The sequence below is a fragment of the Acomys russatus genome, chromosome 15 (genome assembly GCF_903995435.1).
Source record: "Acomys russatus chromosome 15, mAcoRus1.1, whole genome shotgun sequence".
NCBI lineage: Eukaryota > Metazoa > Chordata > Mammalia > Rodentia > Muridae > Acomys > Acomys russatus.
In genome coordinates, this window is record NC_067151.1 from 67,157,901 (window position 1) to 67,180,226 (window position 22,326).

The 22,326-nt window shown below is 47.8% G+C and overlaps 1 protein-coding gene across 1 annotated transcript; it reads left to right on the top strand.

Annotated features, from left to right (window-relative positions):
- The first annotated feature begins 19,596 nt into the window (after window positions 1–19,596).
- On the top strand, window positions 19,597–22,095 carry Txnip (thioredoxin interacting protein). The gene is made up of 8 exons (XM_051157735.1): window positions 19,597–19,893; window positions 20,318–20,390; window positions 20,495–20,642; window positions 20,748–20,850; window positions 20,974–21,230; window positions 21,321–21,477; window positions 21,603–21,754; window positions 21,879–22,095. Exons 1-8 carry the CDS (start codon window positions 19,644–19,646, stop codon window positions 21,915–21,917), a joined length of 1,179 nt encoding a protein of 392 aa, XP_051013692.1. The 5' UTR covers window positions 19,597–19,643; the 3' UTR covers window positions 21,918–22,095.
- Window positions 22,096–22,326: the final 231 nt, after the last annotated feature.

Genomic DNA, 22,326 nt, shown 5'->3' on the forward strand with positions numbered 1-22,326 from the left:
CTGCAAACCATGGGATTTGAACAGTTCAGGGCTTTCCATGAAGTGAGAACCATGGGCAATTATCCCCACAGTCGTGAGGAGTGAGGGAAGCAGTGACGCTCACGTGCCCAGCGAGCAAGGAGGAGATCAAAGGTCAGGCAGGTGTAAGGAATTACAAACTACCTTGAGAGTGGGGTCAAGGACTTCCAATCTGAGCACAAACATTTATTTAGTGCCTAAAATCTGCCAGACAATGTTATCAAGGCTTTAAACAAATATAGCAATGTTACAAACACATTGGAAAGGCATGGAGCTGGAGAGATGGCTCGGCAGCTGAGAGCATTTAATGCTCATGTATAGGACTCAGGCTCTGTTCCTGGGACCCACGATGCTAACAAGGACATGTAACTCTAGCTCCAGGGGACCTGGCACACCGTCAGGCCTCCTCTGGCTCCTACATAATACACATACATTCAGGCTGCACACACACATACATACATAGATATGCATATACATGCATTAGGGGCTTAGTGATAGAGCACTGGCCGAGTGTGTACAGGGACCCTGAGTTTGATCACTAGCACTGCAAAACAACAACAACAACTCTTTTAGCTGAGTGTGGTGGCACACTCCAGTAATCCTAGCACTCAGAAGATGGAAGTGGGTCAGGAGTTGTTCAAGGTCATCTTTGGCTATAATACAGTTCAAGGCCAGCCTGGGCCATGTGCAATCCTGCTTAAGTCCTCCTTCCTAAAAACTAAACTAAGCAATGATAATTATTATTCATAACTCTTTAAGAATGATAGTATTCATTTATCTGTATCTATTATTCCACATCTGTCTGTACACACACACACACACACACACACACACACACACACACAACTCTTATCTCTATTTTGGTGTCCTTTTAGGGTTTCTGTGCATCGAGGATGAACTTGGGCCTGTGTGTGCTGTGCAAGCACTGTCCCTAGAATGTACCCCTACTTTTACTATAAGGAAATTGACATACGGGAAGACTGCACATCTTTCCCACCGTCGTACAGTTAGTAAGTGCCAGAGTCAGAAACTGAACAGACACAGTTTGTATCCGAAAATGTAACTCTTAACCACTCTGCCATATTCCTGAGGAAACAGGGCAACAAAGCGTTGTGATTGTAGAGCCGGGCAGAGGAGGGGAATGGAGGCACTGGGTGCCATCACGAAAGCTCCCTCTTCTCATGTGAAGCCAAATAGCAGGTGTTAGGAAACAGGCCCAAAGCAATCCAGTTTGTAGTGGAAAGACTAGGAGAGGAGGGTGCTATGTGGGCTGCTCTAAATAAGCACTGCTCCTAACCAAGTAGGAAAGATGACGATTCCACACTTAGCATCTCAGCTGTCTACTTCAGGTACTCCACATCCTTCAGGTACTCCATAGTCCTTCAGGTCACCATTACTCCATAGCCCTTCAGGTACTCCATAGCCCTTCAGGTACTCCATGGTCCTTCAGGTACTCCATGGTCCTTCAGGTACTCCATGGTCCTTCAGGTACTTCATGGTCCTTCAGGTACTCCATAGCCCTTCAGGTACTCCATAGCCCTTCAGGTACTCCATGGTCCTTCAGGTACTCCATGGTCCTTCAGGTACTCCATAGCCCTTCAGGTACTCCATAGCCCTTCAGGTACTCCATGGTCCTTCAGGTACTCCATGGCCCTTCAGGTACTTCATGGTCTGGGGATTACTCTCCCTGACATACTTTCATCTTCTCTCTCTCTCTCTTCCAGTCCCACCTTCCTGACAACACTCCCCTGAGTACCTGCATAAGCCCTCGATTACCCTGTCAGTTCTGTCCTTCCAAACATTTTTTGTGAAATCTCTTTTGAGACAGGGTCTCCTAGCCTAGCCTGGCTTGGAACTCTATGTAGCCCAGGATAACTGTCCTCCTGAGCCCCTTTCTTGACTCCCAAGTGATGGAATTACCACTATGCCGGGCTTTTCTGCAGTTTTCATCGCTTCTCTGATGACTCTAGCAAATCTGACCATCCCCTCAAAGCACAGTCTTTGTTTCCTGAAATAACCTTTAGCTCATCTAGGAAATAATCTATTTGAATGAGGACAAGTGTGTGTGTGTGTGTGTGTGTGTGTGTGTGTGTGTGTGTGTGTACTATGCCCAATGCCGTACATTAACTTACACTATACCCAGTGCTGTACCCTAACTAACAGACAGTATGGGGACTGGCCTGCACTATCATGCTATTTATCCAGTCCTGGGCACTGAACTCCGGGCTTTGTGCATGTCAGACTAGCACTCCATCAGCTGAGCTGCATCCCCAGCCCTGCCAACATATTTGCATGAAAAAAAAAAAAAAGCTCGTTGTATTGGAGTTCTTGCTTAAAGAAGAACTTTATCCCTCGGGTGCGGGAACTGTTGGGATGGCGCTTCTGTCTGCCGACCTGCCCTGGACTATACAAGCACAGGTAACTTATGCTTAACGTGCAGGGGTGTGGACATCCCCCCACGCCGCCGCCCCCCCTTATCCCTGGAAAACCTTACCCGGCAGGGATGAGGGCTTTCCCAAAGCCACTTGGAAGAACGGCGCCTCCCCTCCCCCATCTTCCCTTTATAACACTCTAGCCCAGCGATTCTCAACCTTCCTCATGCTGGGACCCTTTAAGATACACTTCTTTGTGTTGCGGTAACAACCCCCCAACTATAAATTTATTTCATTCTACTTTATAACTGTAATTTTGCTGCCATTATGAATAAAAATGTAAATATCTGAGATGTGACCCCAAAGGGGTCCCCGACTCCCAGGCCGAGAGGCTCCAGCCCCTCCCCCAGGCCAAGTGCAGAGCCCCCAGGTGGCAGCTGAGCAGTCGGACGAGCTCTCCTGCCCTGCTCCCCTGTGTGGGGGGTTGCGGCAGGGGTGGTGGTGTGAGCCGGCGAGGAGCCCAGCTGTGGTGATCTTTTGCAAGGTGTTGCAGCCGATCTCCCCGGGATGACAGCTGCTTGGCCGCAAACACAGCACTCAGGCCAGACTGACAGGCGGAAGGAGAGAAGAGACTGCGCAAGAGCGCCCTCTGACCTCCATATCTGGGACCTACCAGATATGCATGCCATAGTGTGCATGGTAATTAATAAGCTCAGTAGTTAAGAACAGGTGTTGCTCTTTCAGAGGACCCAGCGCAGTCTTCAGCACCCACATGGCCACTAACAACAAGGGGCAGACAGGCATATATGCTGGCAAAACACCCATACCATAGAATAAAGCTTTTTAAAAAATTTTTGAAAGTCAAAATTTTGAGTTAAAAAATTTAAAAGGGAGTGACCCAGTGAGAAAAGACACCTGTCAACAACCTCTGGTCCCACATGTGACTGGTGGCCCGCATCTTCAATCCCAGCATGTAGGAGACAGGCAGGCATACTCTGAGGCCAGCCTAGGGCTATAGAGTGAGACTCTGTCTAAAACAAAGACCAAAAACCAAGCAACAAAAGCCCCTAAAACAAAACAAACAAACCACTACAAACTCAAAATAATTTTTTCTTTTTTGGGGGGATGGGGGGAGCATTGTTTGTTTGTTTCGAGACAGGGTTTCTCTGTGTAGCCCTGGCTGTCCTGGACTCACTTTGTAGACCAGGCTGGCCTCAGACTCACCGAGATCCGCCTGCCTCTGCCTCCCGAGTGCTGGGATTAAAGGCCTGCACCACCACCACCACAGCTCACCAGTTCAGCTTTTAAAACAAATGTTTGCTTACTTAATGGGAAAGGGCCATGTGTGTCCAGCACATGCCACAGTCTACATGTGGAGGTCAGAGAGCAGCTTGGCATCCATTCTGTCCTTCCATCATGTGAGCTCTGGGGACCACAGTGAGTTCCTCGCACTAGGCAGCAAGCGCCTTTACCCACTCAGCATTGCAAAGCCCCTCACCCACTCTTTTCAATCTAACTTTTTTTTAACGTCCAGCTTCTTTGTTTTGTTTTGTCTTGAGACAAGGTTGCACTATGTAGACCAGGCTAGCCTCCAACTCACAGAGCTACACCTGCCTCTGATGCTCTGAGCGCTGAGATCAAAAGTGTGTGATGCCCAAGGTCCTGGGCTTTGCTTTACTTAGTTTTGTTTGTCAATGGGAAGGGCCATTTGCAGGTGGTGCCATCCCTGGGCTGTGTGATCCTGAGCTGTACAAGAAAGCAAGCTGAGAACCTGACGTGGTGGCGCATACCTTTAATCCCAGCCCTCGGAACCCAGAGGCAGGAGGATTGCTGTGAGTTCGAGGCCAGCCTGGTCTACAAAGTGAGTCTAGGACAGCCATGGCTACACAGAGAAACTGTCTCGAAAAGCAAACAAAAGAAAAAGAAAGCAAGCTGAGAAAAGCAGGATAGTAAGACAGCAGCAGCTACTTCCGTGGCCCCTGGCCTCCGCTCAGCCCTGGGCTGCCTCTGTGGCCCCTGGCCTCCGCTCAGCCCTGGGCTGCCTCTGTGGCCCCTGGCCTCCGCTCAGCCCTGGGCTGCCTCTGTGGCCCCTGGCCTCTGCTCAGCCCTGGGCTGCCCCTGTGGCCCCTGGCCTTGGCATCAGCCCTGGGCTGCCTCCGTGGCCCTTGGCCTCTGTTCAGCCCCGGCCTCTAGGTTCCTCCCTGAGTGTCTGCCCTGCCCTCTCTTGGTGACAGAGTGTGACCTGGAAATTGTAAATGGAAACAGACCCTTTCCTTTTAAAGTTGTTTTGGATTGTGGTGTTTTTATTACAGCAATAGAAACCGAATGGAGACTGTCACTTGACCTTTTAAAAGGTTCGTTTCTATTATTATTATTATTTTTGTTTTGTTTTGTTTTTTGAGACAGGGTCTCTCTGTGTAGCCTTGGCTGTCTTGGACTCACTTTGTAGACCAGGCTGGCCTTGAACTCACAGCTATCCACCTGCCTCTGCTTCCTGAGTGCTGGGATTAAAGGCATGGGCCACCACTGCCCAGCCCCATTTCTATTATTTTTAATTACGTCCGTGTGTGTGTGTGTGTGTGTGTGTGTGTGTGTGTGTCTGTGCATGTATGTACATGTGAGTATGGGTTAGTTGACTCTTCCTGGACTGGAGTCACAGGCCACGGCCAGTCTCCTGAACTGCCCTCTGGAAGAGCTAAATGTGCTCCTTACCCAGCTTTTTTGTTTTAAGCTTTATTTATTTTTGTTTTATGTGTGTAGGCGTTTTGCCTGCGTATGTGTCTGTGCACTGTGTGCATGCCTGGAGGCCTTGGAAGCCTAAAGCGAGCATCCGGGGATCCCCTGAGTCTGAAGTTACAGATATTTGTGGGCTGCCTTGGGGATGATAGAAATCAAACTCAGCACCTCTGTGAGAACAGTGAGTGCTCTCAACTCCTGATCCGTCTCTCTAGCTCCATGGCCAACATTTTAAGTGAAGGAGAGGGGAGGGGAACCAAAACTCAGGACCTTATGCTTGCACAGCAAGCAAGAGCTTCCTCAACAAAGCTTTCCTGGCCCCTTGACAGGGGTTTTTATTTTATTTTATTTTATTTTTATTTATTTATTATTTTTTGGGTTTTTTGTTTGTTTGTTTGTTTGTTTTTCGAGACAGAGTTTCTCTGTGTAGCCTTGGCCATCCTGGACTCACTTTGTAGACCAGGCTGGCCTCGAACTCACAGCGATCTGCCTGCCTCTGCCTCCCAAGTGCTGGGATTAAAGGCGTGTGCCACCACGCCCGGCTTTTTTGTTTTGGTTTTGGTTTGGTTTGGTTTTTTGAGGCAGGGTTTCTCTGTGTAGCCTTGGCTGTCCTGGACTCACTTTGTAGACCAGGCTGGCCTCGAACTCACAGTGATCTATCTGCCTGCCTCTGCCTCCTGAGTGCTGGGATTAAAGGCGTGTGCCACTATGCTCGCCAACAGGCGTTTTTAAAGGTGATCTTGACATCATGGAATCTGACTGCAGGGGCATGGAGCTCACAGCGAGCTCCAGGACAGACCACTCTATCCACATGGATAAACAGGGGGTCCAGAACAGTCAGGGCTCCGTAGTGAGAGCCTTAAGAGAGAGGGAAGAGGGTTAGGGAGAGGGAGAGAGGGATAGAGAGATCATGATAGAAAGAAAAATAGGTAGATAGAGACAGACAGACAGACAGACAAAGGAGTTGGGGTGCAGCTCACTTGGTGAAACGCCTATCAGCATGCATGAGCCCTGAGTTCTGTCCGTAGCCCTGCATAAAATGACATGCTGGTGCAATCCTCAGAGGCCAGAACTCAGGAGTCAGAGGCAGAAGAAGTAGAAGTTCAAAGTCATCCTCAGCTACATGGGGATGAGGCTGGGATTCACGAGACTCTGTTACAGAAGCAAAGAAGAGGCTGGCGGGGTGGCGCACGCCTTTAATTTCAGCACTTGGGAGGCAGAGGCAGGAGGATTGCTGTGAGTTCGAGTCCAGCCTGGTCTACAGAGTGAGTCTAGGACAGCCAAGGCTACACGGAGAGACCCTGTCTCGAAGAAGAAGAGGAGAAGGAGGAGGAGGAGGAGGGGAAAGACAGAATGAATCACGTGTCCACCCCAAACTTGCAGAAGACAGTTTTCCTGGTAACTGCCAAATCCTGGTGGTGTGTGACTTTTCTTGGGGAGATGTGAACAATGTCTGTTCTTTCCAGATAGATCACCAATGACAGAGCAAAGAAGATTCCATCCAAATCCAGCTGGGGTGAAACAGTGAACTTAATGGGGTCACAGACCAGAACATGGGTACTCAGAGGTTGCCACACCTCTGAAAAGCCTCCCCCACCCACCCCACCCTCCAATCCCCGACCCTCACCTCCGCCATGGGTGGCAACTTGTGAAAACTGCATCCCTGGAGTTCCTTGAACAACCTGCAGGCACTTGTACAAAGCAAGCCTCCTTTCCCTAGCAACTGTTACTGTGCATATAATACTTGGGAGGAGCTTTGTGCATCTTTTCTTTTTCTTTTTCTTTTTTAATATTTTTTGTTTATTAGGTATACCGTGCACATCAGATCTCATTACAGATGGCTGTGAGCTACCATGTGGTTGCTGGGAATTGAACTCAGGACCTCTGGAAGAGCAGTCGGTGCTCTTAACCACCGAGCCATCTCTCCAGCCTGCATCTGGAAATTTCTAAGCTAAAGCCCCATAGCTTTTATTAGCTTCTGGAGCCCCCCCTCCCCTCCAGAAAGGAATGTTTTAATGAGGAAGAAATTCATCTGTGCTTAATGCGTAGACCAGGTTAGTGAAGTAATAAACTCTGGGGACACATGGCCACATCTCAACGTAATAGTGCAAAGTGAAAGAAGCTTGTCGCAGCCTTGTTTTCTATTGCTGTAATGAAGTGCCTGAGACTGGATAACTTTAAAAAGAAAAGAGGTGTATTTAACTGAGCACCAGCACTGGCTTGGCACTAGTGAGGAAGCTATGGTAGATGGCACCCCAGCAGTGGTAGCATACCGTGAGAGGAAAAGACATGGAGAGGCAGGAAGCTAGAGAATTTCAAATTCCAGGGTGGGCTATCTCTTATACTAAGCTGTTCTGGTGAGAACTCAGAGTCCTTGAAAACTGCCTCAGTGTCTCCTGAAAGCAGAGCTCCCACTGATCAAAAACTATCCACTAAGGTCCACCCCTGAGTCCACCACTTCAACACTGCCACCGTGAGGACCTTTAGCACTCAAGGGACAAACCGCAACAAAACCAGGGCTGAGAACTGGCCATCTGTTTTTGAGGCTGAGGCAGGAAGATCTCAAGTTCAAGGTCAGCACTGGAAACTTAGACTCAAGTAATAAGTTCATTAAATAGGGCTTGGCAAGCTGGCACAAGTCTGTAATTGCAGCGTTTGGGAGGATCATACACTCAGTGGCACCTGGGCTGGAGAGGAGACTTTTTGTTGTTGTTTTTTTTAAAGACGGTTTCCCTGTGTGGCTGTCCTGAACTCAATTCCCTGCCTCTGCTTCCTGAGTACTGGGGTTAAGACGTGCGCCACCACACCCGGCCAGGGAGGATACTATTATATTTTCTTCCATTTATATAAAAACAGAAGATGTAAACTGAGATACAGTTACAGACGACAAACAAATGCTTAGAGATGGCCAGAGAGAGGGAGAAGGCAAGAAGAACATTTGGGAGTGGTGACATACTCGGCAATCACTCCATTGGCAAATATATACACATACATACACACATATTGTTGTTTTTTGAGACAGGGTCTCACTATGCAGCCCTGGCTGTTCTGGAACTTACTGCGTAGACTGGGCCGGCCTTGAACCAGCGATCATTGATAGACTTGTAAATCAAACCCATAGAGCTATACCCTGTCACTGTGTGCAACTTATTGCAAATCAAGCACACCTCAATCAAGTTGCAATTTAAAGGTGGTGGCCCTCGCCTTTGATCATAGTGCTCAGGAGGCAGAGGAAGGGAGATCTTTTGAGTTCCAGTCCAGATTTCTGGAGAGTGCATTCTAGGACAGTAAGGGGGGATAGACAGAGAAATCCTGTCTCAAAAAACAAAAAGCATTTTCTTCTTCCTCTGATGAATGGGATAAAAGAAATGGACATTCAAACAAACCTAAAAATCAAGTAATGGCAGAGAAATGAAATATGACATTCAGTTATTTTATTTCTTCTGAGACAGGGTCTCCCTGTGTAGCCCTGGCCATCCTGGAACTCACTTTGTAGACCAGGCTGGCCTTGAGTTTACAGATCCACCTGCCTCTGCCTCCTCAGTGCTGAGATTAAAGGCGCCTGCTGCCTTCGCCTGGCTATAATCACTATTTTACTGTTATCACCAGGTCCATTTTCTTTTCTCCAGAGCATTATTCTCAAAGAGGCTACTAGTTTTTCTTTTTCTTTTTCTTTTTTTTTTTAAACAAAAAAACCTGAATATATAAAAATACATGTATTTAACCCTGTGACTGATAGTTCTGACTGTCCACTTCACAAACGGTCAGCAGGTGGCAGTAGTGGCTAAAAAATGATTCAAAGAAGACTTGGGGGACCTCTACTGAAAAAACAAATTAATTTCTTTTCTTTCCTTTTTTTCTTTTTTGCTGTTATGGGATTTTTTTTTTCTTTGTAGCTCAGATTGGCCTTGAACTGAGAGATCCACCTGCCTCTGCCTACCCAGGGCTAGGATTAAAGGCATCAGCCAACCACCACCCAGCAAGAAAAATCAATTTCTAAAGAGTGTTGAACTTTCAGCCCAGCCCGGTAATACTGTCATTGTCCCTGGTTGCACAGCGTACCAAAGACACCACACATTTGTTCTGGCCGTAGAGCATGGAGAAATCAGTCTGGAACTGATCAGGAAACTTCTAGCTTTGAGAGTGTCGGAAGGCAGGCCACTGTGGGAGGAAAAAAAAGACATCAGTGCTGGATGCTGTCTACAACACTGACTTTCCAGGTGAGATGCAGCCGCTGATACAACACTGGCGTGGCTATTTGGGGTGGTAACCAACTGCTTTCTGCTTACATTTGAGGCCTGTCCAGTCAGTGGCTGAAAACACTGCTGAATTTTTGCTGCACAAGCTTAGAAATGCAGAGGGTGACGCTCGACTTAAGGGGCTGGCAGTGCACTCTCTACTCATGGGACCCAGCAAGCAAGGCCACTTTTAGAACTTGCAGCCATGTTAACCCACAGGTCAGCTCCCCCTGACACTTAGAGGTGACCCTTGCTGGAAAGGACAAACCGCACGCCTTCACTCCCAGCACTCGGGAGGCAGAGGCAGGTGAATCTCTGTGAGTTCAAGGCCAGCCTGGACTACAGCCAGAGCTACACAGAGAAACCTTGTCTGGGGGAGGGGGAGGGAGAAGGGAAAAGGAACAAACTGTTTCTAAGACTAACGAGGAGGCTGCACAGAAGAAGATTTCCTTGAGGAAACCGAAGCAATTATAGCCCAGGAATAAATTCACCACAAAATAAATGTAATAAATAAATAAATAAATAAATAAAAGAGAAAGAAAGAAAAAAGATGATCTGATCTGTCTTCTAAAGAAAAGGAAATGAAAATATATATGTACATATGAAATAAAACATATTAACTTAGGAGCCAGGTGTGGGGGCACATGCCTTTAAGCCCAGCACGAAGAAGGCAGGAGGCTTTCTCTGAGCTCCAGGCTAGCCAGGGCCACATAGTGAGACCCTGTCTAAAACAAAACAAAAAACAAACAACCAACCAAACAAAACATATTAAACCAGAAATATCAAGAAACGAGAGAAATACATTTTTGGTGCATTTCAAGCATGAGGCCTTATCCTGTCTCCAGCACCACAAAGAAAAAACAAAATCAAAGCAAACAGATACAGTGGTCAGTTCTTGTCAACTTGACAGAAGCCAGAGTCAAACGGAAGGAAGAACCTCAAGTAAGAGCTGCCTCCATCAGATTGGCCTGTAAGCCAGTCAGAGGGCAGTTCCTTGATTGGTGGTTGATGTGGGTGGACTCATGCCATTGTGGGTGGTGACAGCCCTGGGCGGGTGGTCTTGGGTGCTATAAGAAAGCAGGCTGAGCAAGCCATGGGGAGCCAGGTAGTCAGCAGTTTCCCTCCATGGCCTCTGCCTCAGTCCCTGCCTCCAGGTTCCATCTGGCTATAAGTAGAAGCTGAAATTAACCCATTCCTTCCCAAGCTGCTCTTGGTCAAGATGTTTACCTCACAGCAATAGAAAGCCAATTAGGACACCAGACGAAGTTCATTCAGAGAGCTGAGAAGTACTCAGGAGAGAGGCTTGGCAGTAGCTGACTTTTGAGCACATAAAGTCATTTTATAAATATTTTTATTTTTAACATATATATTTATTTATTTATATATTATGTGTACAGTGCTCTGCCTGCGTGTACATCTGGAAGCCAGAAGAGGGCATCAGATCACATTATAGATGGTTGTGAGCCACCAAGTGGTTGCTGGGAACTGAACTCAGGACCTCTGGAAGAGCAGATAGCGCTCTTAACCTCTGAGCCATCTCTCCAGCCCAACATTTTTATATTTATCTTGATGATTTAAAAACTAATTTTAAACTGGGTGTGGTGGTACATGCCTTTAATCCCAGCACTCAGGAGGCAGAGGCAGGAGTTCTTTGTGAGTTCGAGGCCAGCCTGCTCTACAGCGTGAGTCCAGTACAGCCAAGGCTACACAGAAAAACCCTGTCTTAAGAAACAACAACAACAAAAAATTGTTTTTAAAAAGATGTTTTCTTTAAATTATGTGTATGTCTTGAGTGTCGTTTTATGGACCCGAATGTGAATGCAATTACGATGCAGGCCAGCAGATGGCAGAGGCAGGCGGATCGCTGTGAGTTTGAGGCCAGCCTGGTCTGCAGAGTGAGTCCAGGAGAGTCAAGGCTACACAGAGGAAACCCTGTCTTTGAAAACAAAAAACATTTACATTAATTAGTCTCTCCATTTTCTCTTCCACTTCACCCCACTCTAGACAAGATCTGAAAGGCCCTTTGCTAAAAATTAAATCATCTGAAACAGAAAGAGATCACGTCTGTGCTTTTGTTTTCTCTTTGTGAAGAAAGGCACTGTCCTGCCACAGCCAAATCTACAGACAATGGCCTCTGTGCCAGCAGTTCTCAACCTGTGGGTCCCGACCCCCTCGGTTAGCTAATGACCCTTCCACAGGGGTCGCCTAAGGCCACCGAAAAAACAGGTATTTACATTATGACTCCTAACAGTAGAAAAATTACAGTTGTGAAGTAACAACAAAAATTTTATGGGGGGGGGTCACCACGACATAAGGAGCCATATTGAAGGGTAGCAGCGTTGGGAGGCTGAGAACCACCGCTATGTTTAAATTTAGAAAACTGTGCCTTATACCTGTAATTACAGTGGCTGAGAGGTGGAGGCAGGGTGAGCGCCTCTTGTTCAAAGCCAGCCTAAGTTACATTAGCTGGTCGGGATAGAATGTGGAAGCTAAAATATTTTATGGATTTTTTTTTTTTTGAGGTGGCATCCTTTGTGGTCCAGGATGTCCTAGAACTCAGAGGAAGCCCTGGAGCCTCCAATCCATTGCTTCCCTTCTCCAGGCGCTGGGATGACAGGCTTGTGCCAACAGGCCGACTTTGGCGTTGGAGATTAAACCCAGAGCTTCACGCATCTAGGCAGTGCTATACCGACGGAGCCTCCTCAATCTGTCTTTAGAATTTCTTTTTGTTTGCTTGTTTTTGTTTGTTTCTTTGGTTGTTGGGTTTTTTTGTTTGTTTGTTTGTTTGTTTTGCTTTGTTTTTTTTCGAAACAGGTTTTTCTGTGTAGCCTTGGCTGTCCTGGACTCACTCTGTAGACCAGGCTGTCCTCGAACTCATAGCAATCCGCCTGCCTCTGCCTCCCAAGTGCTGGGATTACAGGCATGTGCCCCTGCATGTGCTAGAATTCTGTTTTAACACTCTGTCCCAAGCTGTCCTGAACTTCTAGCAAAGTTCCTTCCTCAGCCTCCCGACACAGGGACCACACCCTCCTTTAAGGCTTCTCAAGTCCCTAAATGGTCTGCACCTTTGAGGAGCTCCATTTAGTGACAAGAGACAGACACTACGAAGTTGGCAGTCGATCTTCATGTGCACAGGAGACACTTAGCAGGGCTGCTGAGGCACCAGGGCGCCATTAAGTCCCTTTGCAGAAGTCACAAGATGCTACAAAGGACCAGAGAGGCACTAGTGGAAGGACATTTGAACCATACACTAGATAATGTGGGGGCAAGCCATGAGTAACCACAGACAACTTATGTCCTGTAAACCATAATGGTCTTTTCGTTATTATGTATACAATGCTCTGCTTGTATGTACACCTGCGGGCCAGAAGAGGGCGTGAGAGCACAAAGTAGATGGTTGTGAGCCATCACGTGGTTGCTGGGAATTGAACTCAGGACCTCTGGAAGAGCAGTCAGCGCTCCTAACCTCTGAGCCATCTCCCCAGCCCCCAATAGTCTTTTCTTGGGGGCATAATCGGCCCACCTCCGAATAAGAATCAACTGTTTTGCAATTTTTGCTCTGAAGCAGGGTCTCATGTAGACCAGGCTAGCAGAGTCTCATGTAGATCAGGCTGGCCTAGAATTTACAGATACCCATCTGCCTCTGCTTCCTGCGCCTCCACTCCCTGGCTTGCAGCTAATTTAAAAAATTATTTATTTTTATTTTATGTGCATTGGTGTTTTGCCTGCATGTACATCTGTGTGAGGGTGTCAGATCACTTGAAACTGGATTCCAGACAGTTGTAAGCTGGGAATTGAACTGGGGTTCTCTCCTGAAGAGCAGTCAGTGCTCGCAACCCCTGAGCCATCTCTTTTTTTTTTTAGACAGAGTTTTCCTGTATAGCCCTGGCTGTCCTGCCTCTGCCTCCCTGAGTGCTGGGATTACAGGCCTGTGCCACAATGCCTGCCTTTTTTTCTTTTTTCTTTTTTCTTTTTCTTTTCTTTTTTCTTTTTTTTTAAACACAAGCTAAGAAAGAAAGTACTGCCAATTGTCACCCTGATAAAAGAGACGGAAAACTGCTTTACTATATGATTTCTTCCCTGTCACAAACACTACGTTTTCCTCATCTATTCCTTTCCCTCACGATCAAGAATCGTCTCCACCATTCATCAGAATGTTCTAGACCAAGAGTCAGGCCACCACAGAGGCGCATGCATTTGTGACAATTCTTAGCCGGATGATCTTGTTAATGCATGTAACAACCCGCTGGGTGGCAGGGCTGAGCCAACTGGATTCCTGAGCTCATAGTGAAGAAAGCCTTTCTCAGAAAAGGACAAGTTTTCAGAAAAGGCTAAGGACACGGTGTCCCGTCTCCCTGGAGTGGTTACATCAACACAGTCCAGTTGAAAAACACCTCACCGCCTTCACCCTTGCCTGAAACATAACTGATCCATCCATAGATTTTGAGGAGGGAATAACTGGAATTGAGGCTTAAAAATCTAACAATAATGACAACAACAACAAAAGGGTGGGACAGCGGTGGGGAAATAAAAGGCAACATAGGTATGAAACAACACTAGGTCCCAAGTTTCAGCACACTCTCCTTTAGAGAGCCCTCCAGTCCACCAGCTCAACCTCTGCTCGCCCTGGGAGCTGCACTCTGATGGGGGCTGGGTAGAATGCAAAGCTACAAAAGGGAGCCAGCACGCCTTTAATCCCAGCACTCGGGAGGCAGAGGTAGGCCGATTGCTGTGAGTTCCAGGCCGGCCTGGTCTACAAAGTGAGTCCAGGATGGCCAAGGCTACACAGAAAAACCCTGTCTCGAAAAACCAAAACAAACAAAACCAAAAATCCAACCGACCAAACAAAAAGCTAGAAACCCCATTATGCATGAAGAAAAAGCAACTTAACTGAGAATGCACCCGAGAAACATAAACAACACGCTAGGGAGTCGTTTAAACATAATAATAACATAGTATTTAGTTAGAAGGCAAAAAATGAGAGGGCTTGACACCAAGACCTCAGAGAGGAATGTCATTTGGCTGTCTGCGGCAGGTGGGGTTTGGGATTTCAAGTGCCGGGGCTGAATCGAGAAAGCAGCCGTTCCAGGTAGAGAGAGCGAGAAAATCGTAAGCAATGACTTCACAGAGGAAGAAGAGGGTTAGGGGAACGCCGAGTGCTCAGGTTTGGCTGGAGAGCAGGGTACATAGACCAGGAAGTACTGGGAGCAAAACGGGCAAGTTTGGCTGAGGCCACGCTGTGGAGCACTTAAATGTCAGGATGGACAGGGTTTTTTGAGTGGGATTCGGTAAGCACAGGATTTTGAATAATCACAGGAGCAGGCAGGAAAAAAAAATTCTGTTGGAGTAATCCAGTTGTAAGCTATAGATTATAGTGCGGGTATTAGCCAATAATTTATTAAGAAATCTAAAGTGGGTATGGATGTACTTGGACGGTCGACATAGGATCAGGAAATCAAGGCCAGGCTAGGTACATCAGGCCCCGGGTCCCTCTCCAGCCACCCTCTCATTTTTTTTTTTTTTAAAGGGGATGAAGGTGGGTGTATATTCAGTACTGGATAAGTTGAATTTGAGATGCTGGAGACAGGCTAGTAACACAGTAGAGCACTTTTCTGTTTGATCTTAGACTGTAGCTTAAGTTAGCTGCACCTTGAGCTTCTGATTTTTTGTTTATTTGTTTGTTTGAGACAGGGTCTCTCTGTGTAGCCTTGGCTGTCCTGGAACTCACTTTGTAGACCAGGCTGGCCTCAAAACTCACCAATCAGCTCGCTTCTGCCCCCTGAGTGCTGGGATCAGGGCATGTGCCTGGTGTGACCCTTCTTCTGCCTTCACCTCTTGAGGGCTGGCCAAAACTAGGGCGTCCTTCGTCCCAGGGTGGAACTGCATCACCAGGCCCTGGTTTTGTGGTTGGTCTGTTTTTTGTTTCTAGATTTATTGCTTTTATGTTATGTATAGGTGTTTTGCCTACATGGATGTCTGTGCACCGTGTGTGTGCAGGGAGCCAGAAGCGGGTCGGCTGCTCTGCAGCTGAAGCTACAGATGGTAGTGAGGTTCCATTGTGAGTGCGGGAACGGAACCCAGATCCTGAGAAAAGCGCAGTCTTTCCGGCGTCCCTGCTGCCTACAGCGTTAATATTATTTACAAAAGGGTGATGCACAGATGCCCGAGGTGAAAAGCAAAGAAAGAGGCCAACGGGCAGGAGAGCCAGCTCAGTGGCACTTACTGTCATCACAAAGGACCCAGGTTTACTTAAAAAAAAAAAAAAAAGTCCCGTTGAAGTCTTAAGATATCATTATTTAGGCAGTTTTCATTTATCTGTGGCTTGGAGTCATGCACACAACTGGGCAGTCTCAAATCCCACAGATTCATTTAACATTTCCCTCCTCTAAACTAACATTCCTTAGGGAAAAAAACAAGAAAGAAGTGGGTGGATGAGGGAAAAGACAGCTTTACAGGGGCTGGAGCGATGGCTCAGTGGTTAAGAGCACTGCCTGCTCTTCCAAAGGACTTGGGTTCAATTCCCAGCACCCACATGGCAGCTCACAACTGTCTGTAACTCTAAGATCTGACACCCTCACACCAATGCACATACATTTAAAAAATTAAATAAAATATTAAAAAAAAAAAAAAAAAAAAAAAAAAAAAGACAACTTTACAGAGCCAGGGCCCTGGCAGTGATTAAGAAAACAAGTTGCTTTGCATTCCCAGCTGAGTCTTGACAGCCCTAACATCGGCAAGGTCAGAGGTGAAAGAAAAACAAAATGTACTCATGGCCTTGTCTCCTGCCCACAGGGCTGCTAGCCTTGGCTACTGGGTCCTCCTGACACAGGGACGGAGAAGGCGCCAAAGGGTCAAGCAGTCAATGACCTGACTTGCAAAGTCCTGAGCCAAGCTCTGCGTTTCTGCCCCTCCTTGGCACTTCTGTGCCTGTCTCTGTCTCCAAAAGCATTTGCACTGTTTGTAGGTCAGGTGTTTATAAGACTTTCTCCTTTCTTTCACCCAAGAACTGAGGAGAGAGAGAGAGAGAGAGAGAGAGACAAAGACAGAGAGACAGAGAGAGGTGTGTATGTGCTTACATTCATATGTGAATGTGTGTGTGATGTGTGTCCTTGTATGCATTATTTGAATGTGTGAGTGTGCCTGTACATGTGTGTATGTATGGTGTGTGTGTGTGTGAGAGAGAGATGTGTGTGTGCTTGCATTCATATGTGAATATGTGTGTGGTGTGTGAGTGTCCTTGCATGTGTTATGTGAATGTGTGAGTGTGAGTGTACGTGCGTGTATGTGTGGTGTGTGTGTGTGTGTGTGTGAGAGAGAGAGAGAGAGAGAGAGAGAGAGAGAGAGAGAGAGAGAGAGGAGGGACAGATTGTTATCAGAATACCAGGTGAAAGGTTATAAACAACTCTCTCCAGGAGGCAGCCAATTCAGAACATGCCTTGGCTCTAGGCCCAGGAAGCAGCTGCTGCTGCCAAAGTTAAACAGATTTCTGGCCTAACAGAACAAACAAGTGGTCTGCGCTGAGTGCTGCAAAGCGAGAAGAAAAGACAGTCACGCAGGGAACAAGACACAACTGTCCACAGGATTGTTTAGATTAAAACATTCAGTACTCTATAAACAGCCTTGCCCTGCCTCCGGGATGTCCCAGTCAGCGCCCTCTGACCTATCAGCAGCCACCACTATTCCTTTCCTCTGATTGCCTCAAATCTTAAACAATAACAACTTTTTACATTTAATTTATTTTGTGTGTCTCAGGGAGTGAGTTAGTGGGGTGGAGGGTAGGGTGTAGGGGGTGGAGGTCCTAGTTGGTTTTCTCCTACTGTGTGGACTCTGCCTGGTTCTCCTCAAATCAGCTGAGGCTGAAGAGATGGCTTGGTAGTTGATAGAATTAGACAAAGTGGGTTCCAGTCCCAAAACGGCGGCTTACAGCGGGATAACTCCAGTTCCAGGGCATCTGAGCCCTTCTTCTGGTCTCTACCTGCAGCAGGCACACATGTGGCAAAAACACCCATACACACAACAAAGTAATTAAATCTTATGTTGCTGCATATCACACTAACACTATTGATATATGTGCTTTTGGTAAACATTTAATGTTTTATACCACCAAGCTATGATTTTTCTCAGATGCCTGCTACAGTTTGGAACTAATTAGGGAGAGAGTCCTAGCTCTCTTGTTTTTGGTTTTTTGTTTGTTTGTTTTGTTTTGTTTTCAGAGACAGGGTTTCTCTGTGTAGGCTTGGCTGTCCTGGACTCACTTTGTAGACCAGGCTGGGCTCGAACTCACAACAATCCGCCTGCCTCTGCCTCCTGGGTACTGGGATTGCACTACCACACCAAGCACCTCTATTGTTCTTGATCAATACTGTTTGTCATCGGAAAACACCTCAAGCCTAGTTAGCGAACTTTCTGGAACAAACACACACACCCTAAGGATCAACGTGTTCCTAGGCTTTGGTGTTGTGTTTTCCAACCCTGTGCCGTTCAGCTCCCAGCTTGCTTAAGATTAAAGTTGAGTTGTAACTTGTTAGCCTTAGGGTGTCAGCCTAGTTAAGGCATGTGAGGGGGCACGTGGGGGGGCTTGTTTATCAACAGCAGAGAACAGGCTTCTAATTGTGCAGAAGGCAGAATTTTTATTTATGCAAAAGTCTTCTTACTTCGTCTTAAGCCTGGGGCTGGCTATTGTCTTTATTTACCAGGAGCAGGAGCAAGGCAGCAATCTCCTAATTACTCTGCCAGAATGTGGAAGGAGTCTGGGGCCCAAAGGCAAGGCGGGGTGTGGGTGTCCCTCTTCTGCACACAGGGTTTCTTAGCAGAGCTTACTTCCTGAGTTATTTCTCGAGTCAGCTCCTGAGGTATCCTTCACTCAGCAAGGTTTGCCCAGATAGCCAAGTGAAACCGATACAGCTTGCGCCCTGGTGCAGCAACAGGCTTAGGGATGTGCGTTTCATTTGGTAAGTTTGGAGAGAGGATGAACCACACACACACACACACACACACACACACACACACACACACACACACACGCATGCACGCACGCACGCGGCAGGAACTCGGGAACAAAGTGGAGTGATAGATCATTTTCTTTCTTTTTTGTTTGCAGCCCCCCACCCCACCCCGGTTTCCTGGAGAAGCAGGGACGGCGGGAGGGAGAGATCGGTGTCAAGTACACACCTCACTGCAGTGAGGTAAATGAGGGAACATATACAACGTGTTCCCCAACTTCGCAGGTACACTGAAGAGATGAGGGGATAAGCAACAGGATGTGAGCACTCCCTCGCAGCTTCCGTTCCAGAGAACACAGAAAAGAATGGGTGACAGGGGCCTGAAAGGAAGGGGACACACCAAACCGGCTTCCCCAGGGAGGACGGAAAGCAGTCTTAAAATATCTGACAAACTCTCCTCTGGAGAGACAAAGGCGCTTTATCCGTCAATACCAGACGTGCAGTAGGAGGACACAGGGTGGGCTCTTTCTCACTAACACAGCTGAAGTACCCTTGGGGCAATGGGATTGTTTTTCACAGACTTGCGAACTTGCGAGCCAGGAAGTATCAGTCACCTCGAAATGAAACTGGCTGGCTAGGACCGAGCATGAAATCCCCTCCTAAGCACATTTTCCTTTCACCTAAAAAAAGAAAACGGGAAAGAAAAAAAAAAAAAAAAAAAAAAACTGAACATAACACACACCCAAACAACCCGGCCCCCAGGAGGAGTCGCTGGATGGGGTTCAGGGTCGCGGGGTACATCCCCGGGCCCCGCCCCTCCTCCTGGCACGGCAGCGCACCCACACAAGCAGCGCTCTCCCGGCTGGGAGCACACCGTGTCCACGCGCCCCCGCGGCACCGCTGATTGGTCGGAGGCCTGGTAAACAAGGGCCAGGCAGCCAATGGGGGAGCTGTGCACGAGGGCTGCACGAGCCTCCGGGCCGGCGCTCGCGTGGAGCCGCAGCCGGGCGGCTATATAAAGCCGTTTCCGGCTCCCGCTTGACACTCCGACTTACCGGGTTTTGCTAGCGGTCCTCCCGCTGCTGGAGCGAGCACAGCTGGTGCAGCTTGCTTTCTCCTGAGCGCCTTTGGCACAGCCGGACGCCTGAAACTTCCAGGCACCTTTTGGAGACTAGTTAAAGAGTTTGTTTGAGCGAGCTGCTTCATTTAGGCTTTCAAGCTCCGTCTGCCTTGCAGCGTGAACTGTTTTTAAATTTGCTGTGAAGGGGGTCTTAAAGAGTTTTAATTTTTCCCCCTCTCTACGGGTTCCGTTTATCTTCGACCCACTCGGCTCAGTCATGGTGATGTTCAAGAAGATCAAGTCTTTTGAGGTGGTCTTCAACGACCCGGAGAAGGTGTACGGGAGCGGGGAGAAGGTGGCCGGCCGGGTGATAGTGGAAGTGTGTGAGGTGACTCGAGTCAAAGCCGTCAGGGTCCTGGCTTGCGGCGTGGCCAAGGTCCTGTGGATGCAGGGGTCCCAGCAGTGCAAGCAGACCTTGGACTACCTGCGCTATGAAGACACGCTTCTCCTTGAAGACCAGCCCACAGGTACTTAGCTGTGCTTTGCAGGTGGTTACTGGGGAGCTTTATAAAGGGCAGGCAGTGGACCTCCACCAAATGCTTTGAGCGGTCCCTTTGAATGATGAGAACTGTGTTACGTTTTAATAAGCAAGTCTTTCACTACCCTCTCTCTCTACCCCCCCCCCCCCCCCCCTTCCCGGTGATTTGACTAGTTTCTGTTCACCCTGAAGGTGTTGCCTTAGTTACTTAAAGATGAATGTATTCCCGGTCTATACTGGATCCACGGGGCAACTGTGCTGGGTGAGCCTTTTAGTACTGTGGGCTTTACAACTGTTGTGCGAGAAAATGCCCTGGAATCTTTAATTCCACAGTGTAAGAGATGAAAGTGGAAGTAAAAATAACCGTGTCTGCTGCCCCAGCACTCCTCACAGATGCCTTTGTTTCTCTGCAGGTGAGAACGAGATGGTGATTCTGAGACCTGGAAACAAATACGAGTACAAATTCGGCTTTGAGCTTCCTCAGGGGTGGGTACCCTTGAGCTCTTGATTGCTAAAAAGCCTTCGCCCTCTACTAATTCCTTAAAATTCTTAGCATTAAAGAAAAAAAAAATATTATTATTTTGACACAGGCCCCTGGGAACATCCTTCAAAGGAAAATATGGCTGTGTAGACTACTGGGTAAAGGCTTTTCTTGACCGACCCAGCCAGCCGACTCAAGAGGCAAAGAAGAACTTCGAAGTGATGGATCTAGTGGACGTCAATACGCCTGACTTAATGGTGAGGTTTATTTTAAGCTTTTATTCTCCTTGGTCAGGCATAATAAATTAGATGGCTTGGGACATCGAAATATCTCAATATATCTCTTTGTGTCCTCCTTCACAGGCGCCAGTATCGGCCAAAAAGGAGAAGAAAGTTTCCTGCATGTTCATTCCGGACGGTCGCGTGTCCGTCTCCGCCCGAATTGACAGGAAAGGATTTTGTGAAGGTAAAAGTCTAGAGCTTAAAATTACTGGACAGGGTAGCCCAGAGGCGTGGGTTGTCAGGAGGTCACGAGGTGGAGGCCGAGGATGGCCGAGGCTCATTCTCCACTCATCTCCTTTAATCCCAGGTGACGACATCTCCATCCATGCGGACTTTGAGAACACGTGTTCCCGAATCGTGGTCCCCAAGGCAGCAATTGTGGCCCGACACACTTACCTTGCCAACGGCCAGACCAAAGTGCTAACTCAGAAGCTGTCCTCCGTCAGAGGCAACCACATCATCTCCGGGACTTGTGCATCGTGGCGTGGCAAGAGCCTACGTGTGCAGAAGATCAGACCGTCGATCCTGGGCTGCAACATCCTTCGAGTTGAATATTCCTTGCTGGTGAGTGCTGGGGTGTGCCGGGCTTTGTTCTTGCAGGGAAACAGTTCTTACCTTCCAAATTCCGTAACAAACCACCACCTTCCTTTCTAGATCTACGTCAGTGTCCCCGGCTCCAAGAAAGTCATCCTTGACCTGCCCCTAGTGATTGGCAGCAGGTCAGGTCTGAGCAGCCGGACATCCAGCATGGCCAGCCGGACGAGCTCCGAGATGAGCTGGATAGATCTAAACATCCCAGACACCCCAGAAGGTAAGCGGCATCCGTACCTTTTCTTCCGTACCTTTTCTTCCTTTATGCCTGCTCGGGCTTGTGAAATTGGGGTGGCCCGGCGTTTTTCTTAGCTGGACTTCTGATCCCCTGTTTTCTCTTTGCAGCTCCTCCTTGCTACATGGACATCATCCCTGAAGATCATCGGCTGGAGAGTCCCACCACCCCGCTGCTGGATGACGTGGACGGTTCTCAAGACAGCCCTATCTTCATGTACGCCCCTGAGTTCCAGTTCATGCCTCCACCCACATACACTGAGGTGAGGACTGCCCTTCTCTTATTGGCAACATTTTGTCCTAGGAAGGAAGGGTTACTAAATGTGTGGTTTTTCTACTTCTTACTAAAATAGTCTCCTTGTTCTGCCCCCTCCCCCCCCCACACAGGTGGATCCCTGCGTCCTTAACAACAACAACGTGCAGTGAGCCTGTGGGAGAAAAGACGCATCTGTACTGTCATTTCTTTCTGCCTCTCTGCTTGGACGCCACTTGGTCTCTACAGTGGGGGATGGGTCCACCCCAGCCTCTGACTCCACAACAGGGGTGTGGTAATCAGCAGGCACGTCCCTGACTTCAAGTGGTACAGACTCAGCCAGTGCCCGCAATGTGTGTGGTACAGGAGTGTCTGATGGGTGGATGTAAGAACGTTCTAGAAAAGTTCAGACCTGGTCCATTTTCTCAGATCTTGGAAATGAAGACATGGTGGTTTTTGTGTCAGGGTATAAATGATCTGGCATGGTCTTTCCAATGTTTTGGGTTTTTTTCTTTTTTTTCTTTTTTTAACAAAGGGAATTAATTAATGGTTGTTAAAAATAACAGCAAACCAGGAACTTCT